Genomic DNA, 8,236 nt, shown 5'->3' with positions numbered 1-8,236 from the left:
ACTTAATTAATTATAATTCTTTTGATTCTCTTAAATTAATAAACAAACATTAACGATAAATACTGAAAGTAAATTTAGTAAAAAAAAATTGATATTAATGTATAAATACTGAAACATGTGGATCAAATTCAAACTCAACTCAAAATTGAAGGGTAAAATTGTAATATTTTGAAATTTAGAGACTAAATCAAATTCAAATTAATGAATTAAATGTGTAACATTTTGAAACCTAGAAACAAAAGAAAATTAGACAAAAATATGTAGAGATAAAAAAAATTATTTATTCAAAAGAAGTATAAAATATAGGACGATAGGGCAATATTAGTTTTCAAAATAATAAATTGAATAGGCCAATGGCTGATGTCTCACGTGTTTCCACTTTTATTTATTATTATTATTATTATTTCATATTTTAAAGTTTACTCGCACTTTGAGAGCACACCTGCCATTTTTCAAGTTTGGACCATGGTCTTTTTGAAGATTCAGTCTTATGAAAAATTATTTTTTAAAATCTTATTTTTTTTTTATTTACATGTTTCATATCTGTTAAACTAGGCTTTTTTTTATATAAAAAAATTATCTTATTTTAAATTTGTTGTACATATTTTATATCAGCTAAATCATGTTTTTTTTTTTTTTTTGTCTATCAAAAGTTATTAAAACTATAAATACGTGTTTGATACAAAGTCATATGAAAAATATTATAAAGCATATTTCAAAACTTTTATATTCAATAAAATAAGGGCCTTTTTAAATATTTATAGTAAAATGTTTCAAATAGTACAAATATATAAAGTTTGTTTAAACTTTTTGCTATAAAGTGTAAATATTTTTTATTCTATTATATGTTGTAAAGATTCAAACTTTTAAAGAAAAGTGGTATATGTCCAGCTGTTTGGGGGCCCAACATGAGAAGGTATATCCCCATATCCTATATTAGTGTTTGGAGACCTATTATCTTATCTCGCCGATTTTAATTGTTTGTGGGCCATTTTCGGAATGTGTTTCGTATCATTTTCCTTCCGTGTATCGTATATCATCTCAATGTTTGATCATACTCGATTGTTCATACTCGATCAAAACTCTTCATATATCATAACTCTCCAGACATCAGAACTTCCCACATCTTATATTCTCTCAGCGCCCCAAATAGTTATGCTAAAAACTTGCATCAAATGGAGCATATTTTTAAAAAATATTTACATTCATTTTTTTAAGTACGACAATGGGGATAGGGGGATTCGAATTTTGAACAACAGATCTTATGGTTTCTAGTATATTCGAATGTCAATTGAACTATGCTTGTTTTGGCATTTTTACTTTCATTTGTTCCACGTGTTTTCCTTCCTACATTACAAATAAAAGTAAGGAAAATTGGAAGGGTAGTTTTAGAAAAGTACCTTATAAAGCTGTAAAACAACAACTACAATAATAAAAGTACAACAATGAAGTAGAAAATAATATCAAATTGTGAGTCATTATCAAATATAATAGTCAATCGAGTTGATTGATGAGTAATGGTATATCAATTAAAATGGGTCATAATTTTAAATTACTATAAACAAGACCATTTGATTTTTTTTCTTTTAATGAACATATAATTCAAAGGTTCAAATTTTAACAAATATATTTAAAATTAAAGGAAATTGTAATAGTATGGCAATCTATATAAAATATGCATATGAGTGTATATATATCAAGAATTGAAATGTCAAGACTTCTTTTTTTTGTATAGATTGTTCAAAGTTGATTGTATATTACAAAAACTAACCTTTTTTCCTTTCTTTCTTTAATTATATTTCACACTTAGAAGGATATATATCTCATATCAATAGGCATGTATTTATGATTATAATACTTATATGAACTTAAAAACACATAACAATCAAATTTTGATTGTACTACTAAATTTATAGTTAGTTGAGAGAACAAGCAAGGTAGTACTTTTTTATTTATTATTATTATTATTATTATTATTATTATTATTATTATTTTGGTGAGCTTGCAATCTTGTACATATATTGTCAAGAGCTACCATTTTGCCAAAATGCAAGAGGGGAACTTAAAGAGTGAGAGAGAGGGAGACTTTTTCGACCTTTTAAATAAATAAACTCGTGTTTAAAAAAAAGAAAAGAAAAAAGAAAAAAAGAACCTTATTGGTAGACACAATAGGTAGGTCTAGTTTCCACTTAGATTTTAGAATGTTACATTTTAGTTATTAGTTTTGAGTTTATTTTCAATTTACTCATGTTTCAAAATGTTACACGGTAAGATTTGAGTTTTGTTAATTTGGTCCCTAAGTTTCAAGACTTACATTTTTAACCTTGATTTTTTACTTAATACTCTCTTCAGTCTTTGGCATTAATATTTATTAATGAATTTAAAATAAGTGAAATAAGTATAATTTATTAAATTGCACTATTTATTCATCATTACTAAAATTTCACTTTATAATTATCTTAAATTAACTAATGGAACACCAAAGACTAAAAGTGAGTATGTTGTGGAAAATCTAGGTTAAAGTATAAATCTTGAAACGAAAGATCAAATTGAAGGAAAAAAAAAGTCAAATCTCAATGGTAAAATTGTAACATTTTGAAAGTTAGAAAGTCAATTGAAATCAAACAGAAAATGTAAGATAAATATAGAAACTAAATAGGAAATAGGTCAAAAAAAAAAAAAAACTTTCTTCTCGTAAATAAACTTAGAATTTAATCTAAAAGAAGTTCGAAAATAAAAAAAGAGTAATTTATCCATTTCATAGAAAATATGAGATATTGGACGAAAAATAGTAATACGTGTATTATCCACACACTTAGAAATTATTATATTGGATGGTTACAGCTAGTGGGGATTTAATAAATTCGAAAAATCCATAATTGATTCCATTAATTGGTAGGTTGTCAATTTGGAAATTGAAGGACCCAACCAACCAACCACATCAAACTCTCATTTTCATTTGGATCTTATAAGTGGGTGCGCCTTCTGCTATCCAACTATATAACAGCCTTTTATTTTATAAAGCTTTCAGGTCCCCCACAGGCCACATACACAAATAATTTTCATGTTTCACTTTCGCTATATCTGCAATTTCTTCATTTAAAACTCTTTCCTTTTTTATTTCTTTACTTGAAAATAAAAATATTTTATTAAATTACAAATTTGATCCTTATGATCATGTTATAAAAATGCGGTGGTGCAGTATGATGTAATTAAAAGGTTATATTTCATACATTTGTTAGGGACAGGTCATCAATCATAAAAGTCCTTTGTGAAAAGAAAAAAAAACAAATATATATCATAAATTTATCATTTGGTACACCTTTTTCTTTTCTTTTTTTTTAATTTGGAAATATTTTCTTAACATATTATAATTTTTGCTTTTGAATTTCATACCTAAAAGGGTTACACTACCTGTGACCACTCATACCCAAGGAATCTCAAAACAGGCATAAAAGAATTCAAATTTCTTTGCATTTCTCATCTAACTTGATTTACTTTTCTGTAAATTGGACAGTGGGAATTCTTTCAAAATTGCTATAAACATCAAAAAATAATATATAATAAATACATGGAGACAAAAAAAAAGAAGGGAAAAAAGGTGTTCCAAATCCATTCTGGATCAGCATTCAGTCATCTTTATCATCTTCATCATAGTTGAAAGGTAGAGGCACTGATTTGAATGCTCTATATTTACCAACATTGTTCAAATGCTCATTTTCAATCCTATATCATAATCAAAACATATAATTAAGACTTTTCATTTAAGGGAAATATGATAGAGTATGAAAATTAAAAATAATGTTTAGTATTTATATACCTAAAGAAGTTCCATATGCCGCGACGAATGATCTCTAAGCTAGCAACAATTGCAACCAACCCTTCTCTGTGCAAGAATGGGACCTTGAAGTTCAACACAGTTTGCATCCAAGCAAGTCTCAGCACCACATTCAATGCCTGCAATGTGTTCTTTCTGTTTAGAAATCTCCAAACTAAACCAGACATAATATTCTTGTGTTTGGAATCTGATTGATCATTATTATTTGATTATATCACTCACCATTGCAACAAAATATACGCTCTTTTGAGGGACGAGAAGCTTGTCCCTCAACCAGCGGTTCTTCGAACGTCGTTGCAGAAGCCCCCAGTCTATCACAAGGTCCCAGTACGTGCCCGAAATTGCTGCTATGACTGAAAATATCCAGGCTAGTACATACCAAACATATAAGTTTTTGTTCAGACTGTATGCTGTCCTGAAGCAGACAGCCGCAATCGCAAACGAGTATTTCAATCCGTTCAGTGCGTGCATTTTGTCCTTCTCTTCGTACAGTCGACGAAGACACTGTTAAAACACAAGAAAAATGAGACATTAAGCTAAGGATCAATTTGTACTTTCTACAATGCTGGAGTTGCAGTTAAAAATCCTTAGCAAGGTTGGTGTACCTGCTGAAGGCGAGACCAGTATGGAATAACCGCGATGATGAAACTGAAGGTTTGGAACACGGCACTAGCCTTGCACGTGTTTACTCTCATTCTGTAGTCTCCCCAACCATAATAGCAAATGTAAAATTCCAAACTTCTGAGTGCTTGCACCTGGCTTGTTAACTGATCAGCTAAGAAAAAGTCTGGGAGCACCACCTGAAGGAAAGAAATTTGTTTTAGGAAACAATTTAGCAACTTCGGTATCTCCGAGCTTACATACATTATGGACAACGGAATTTACCTTGTAGAGCGGAGCACAGATGCAGTGAAATAAACAAGTGAGGAAGAAGAAACGACTTGAGCGATATATGATGTTAAACGGGCAGATAAGTATTGCAGTTACAAGCTGCAGAAGAAAAAAGCGAGTTCGTTTAGTACCAGCACTACTGTATATTCAAAATTAAAGTCACTAGAGAAAGTTGGTGTGAATAACTTACAACAACTGCAAACAGAGGCAGAAGTTCAGTCAATGCTTTGAAATCTTTTGTTCTTGGGTCCATTTCCATGTCAAGGTTTGAGAGCACAGAGCCAAGTCCAAGTACTGCTAGAGCAAAAGCAATAAGGAGAACTTGACGATAGCCTAACTCATTTCCTTCCTTGAAACCAAATATGAAGGAATAATTCACTCGATATCGCCTCCAATAGAATATGTTGACAGCATACATAACCAAATGCAGTACAACAAATCCAAACAGGCTGCAAAACAGACGTAGTTCCCATGTCAGACCAATAGAACAGAAGAAACTTTACACTGCAAAGTGGTTAAGGCAACTGAGTTACCCTATAACAATAACTATAATCTTGATCTGCCAACCAAGTTATTTACACACTGGTTTAACTTAAGAACATGAAAGATTGAGAAAGTATAAAATGAAAATGAACAGATCAAGATGTGTAATATGTGTAAAGTTTACCTGTAAAGGGGAAACATGGTTTCCATGTATTTTGTGCTTCCTCTGCTATCCATAATATGGCGGGCACGAATAATTAAGATGAGGGCTAAAACAAGAGCTGCAGAACAGCCAGCTAGGAAACCTGTAAATCATTTGAGTTCAAGTGTGAAAATTTTGAAAAAGGCATGTCCCTAAAATAAGTAGCTTAAGTGGTAATACAAATCATGGTGAAAATCAGAGCACTTACCCATGGAAAACGTTGTCCTATGTCTCTCTCTCTTAGCTTTGGGTCTTAAAATATTCATCGCTTTGCTGCGGTTAGCATTGCAGAAATGTTTGATGAATGTGTTCTCAACCCTCTCCATTAACTTAGCAACCTGCAGTGGCATGTAGCATATTAGTATTGAAGAACTTGCTTTATAGAGTAACTTGTATAAGAAAGAAATGGTTGAAAACTAAGATGTCAGAGAAGCTATATCTCACATCATCTGAGCTTCCAAGGTAAGAACTATCCACCGTTTTCATGTAAGCTTTCGAGGCATCTCTTGATGTAATCTGCAATCAAATTACAAAGACATAAATGTCTGATAATATTTTCCTTTGTCTTTTTCCCACTTCACAATCACCCTTCTTAGATCAACACACTCAATCAGACAGGAAATGAAAATACCTTGTCATATTTCTTCATGATTTTTGAGAAGGCCAGTGTATTCAAGAAGCTGGGTAAATTCCATCAATGAGAAAATATTAGCAATTTGAGCATTGAAAAAGAAAAGAGGCTAGAAGAAAGATAAGATGTACCTGAAGCTCTTGAGAAGCCTAAGTTTCTGGTAAAACACAGAGAAAGCCTGCCTGAGTTGTTCTTCAACTTTCTTTAGATTGTCTCTGCTAAACCGAAGTTCAGTGTTTTTAGAGATTTTAAGAAAGCCCTTGATGGTTGAACGAGGTGTTTCAATGGGTTGATTGATTTTGACACGATCAAGAACATCTAATGGAGGTGGTCTAACACCCTTCCTTTTGCTAGAGCTATCTTCTTCAACCTTTTTATCTCTCAATTTCGTGTCGATATCGTCCCCATCTTCATTCGACTCATCAGATTGCCCATGCTCACTAATCCCTCCTTCTTCAATTATCTCCATAGCCATGTGAGGTCTTTCTGCTCATCAAAACATACATTCAATAAAACACTCCCTCTACTTAGTTTCTTCTACCAACAAAAACTCCATTAAAACCAAAACAAACAAAAAAACGACAACTTGTAATTTCTACTTCATCAAAGCCATAAAAGAAAACAAAAAACACAGTAATCTAGTTTAAAGAAAAGCAGAAATTCAAAACTCACTTCCAGATTTAGCCCCTTTAGGAGTGGAAGCCGATAACGCAGCAGAAGAAGCAGCAATCCCAGAAGCAAGACGAGTCATCTCAACAGTCTTCTCAGACATATCGAAAACCAAACCCTGAGGATTCTCAACCTTAACTCTGAAAGCAATCAAAGCATCCATTTGCTTATTCAACATCTCAGCTTCCTTCATAACCTCCTCCACCTTAGCCTTATAGAACTTACCAACTTTATTAAACTCATCATCCAGTCTCCTAAAATATACGAGTTCATACTCAGCGCCTTCATCGGCGGCCATTAGAAACGTAGTCTTATAATTCTGGGAACCATCCTCATGCGTAGAGCTAACCAGAATGGCTTGGCTCTCGATATCTGTATGGGAAGAAGGAGTTGAAGGATGAACATAGCCTTGAGTTAGGCCACTGAAGGCTCTGTAGAGAGTGAGTTTGCGCTTCAAGCCAGAGGGTTGAGGGGGTTGGGGAGGGCCATTTCTGAGCTTAAATCTCTGAATTTCCTTCAAAAGGGTTTTGAGGAAATTGTAATCCATGTAAGCCTCGTGCCATTCCGGCACCATTTGAGCTGTGAACTCCTTGCCGAACTTCATTGGGTGAGTTCAATTCAATTGCATTCAATGGAGAGTAATTATGAAGTTGCAGAAGGAAATTGGGAAGATGAAGAGGATGAAGATGATGAAATGGGAAGAGGAGAAACTGGAGAGGGTCTATATAGAGAGAGGAAAAGAGAAGAATTCAAAGGCTTGAGCTATGGTGTGCTGCCATGGAAGATTCGGAGCAAAACCCAGGCAGACGCGGTATGGCCTATTACATTGGAATCACAATAAGGGAGGGAATGTATTGGTCATAAGGGTACTGTGTGAATCTCTGTTTTAAGAGAGAGAGGATTTGTTGAATTTATTAAATAATTTAGATTACAAATTTTTTTTACTAATAATAATAGTTAAAGTTTTGTTCTTGGATTATTATCTTTTCATATGTGTTTTGCTTTTTAGTCTACATTTCATTTACAAATATTGATGATATATTCATGGATAATGGTTTAAAATGGCAGCATGGTTAGAATTATTTTTAGATATAGTATAATATTATTGACTATTAATGATAGATACTTACAGACGTCCATTAATATTAGTGATAGACATTCGTAGATGTCTATTACTGTTTGTCACTAATCAACAACGACATTTTGTTATATTTATAAATAAGTTAATTTAGTCTACTATATTGAAAGTAACTTTGTATTCAAATATTCATATAATGATTTTTTTATTGTAAAAAAGTTGTTACCATTCAAAAATGGTGGTTATTATTAAAAATACAGAGACTAAAATTTAATGAAACTCAAAGTACATAGATTAAAAATGTTTTAAGCAGCTATACTGTTTATAGAAGTTTGAGCATCTTTGGATAAATCTTCATTTTTTTTTTTAAATTTATATTTAAAAGTGTTTGCTTTAAATAGTTCTTCAAGGCAAGATCTCGGGCCACAAGTGGGCCCAAGTCTA

General features: G+C 32.0%; 1 protein-coding gene across 1 annotated transcript; it reads right to left on the bottom strand.

Annotated features, from left to right (window-relative positions):
- Nucleotides 1-3,452: 3,452 nt before the first annotated feature.
- Nucleotides 3,453-7,687, bottom strand: LOC120079051 (phosphate transporter PHO1 homolog 3). Its single transcript, XM_039033239.2, has 12 exons — nt 6,718-7,687; nt 6,177-6,531; nt 6,046-6,094; nt 5,859-5,930; nt 5,623-5,752; nt 5,397-5,517; nt 4,920-5,178; nt 4,724-4,828; nt 4,444-4,638; nt 4,061-4,342; nt 3,821-3,957; nt 3,453-3,726 (listed from the first exon to the last, which is right to left on the bottom strand). Exons 1-12 carry the CDS (start codon nt 7,316-7,318, stop codon nt 3,630-3,632), a joined length of 2,403 nt encoding a protein of 800 aa, XP_038889167.1. The 5' UTR covers nt 7,319-7,687; the 3' UTR covers nt 3,453-3,629.
- Nucleotides 7,688-8,236: the final 549 nt, after the last annotated feature.

The sequence above is a fragment of the Benincasa hispida genome, chromosome 6, assembly GCF_027475165.1.
Source record: "Benincasa hispida cultivar pf3 chromosome 6, pf3_genome.v1.1, whole genome shotgun sequence".
In the NCBI taxonomy this organism is placed as follows: Eukaryota; Viridiplantae; Streptophyta; class Magnoliopsida; order Cucurbitales; family Cucurbitaceae; genus Benincasa; species Benincasa hispida.
The sequence above is the reverse complement of the archived record's forward strand: the minus strand, read 5'-3'. Positions and strand labels throughout refer to the sequence as shown.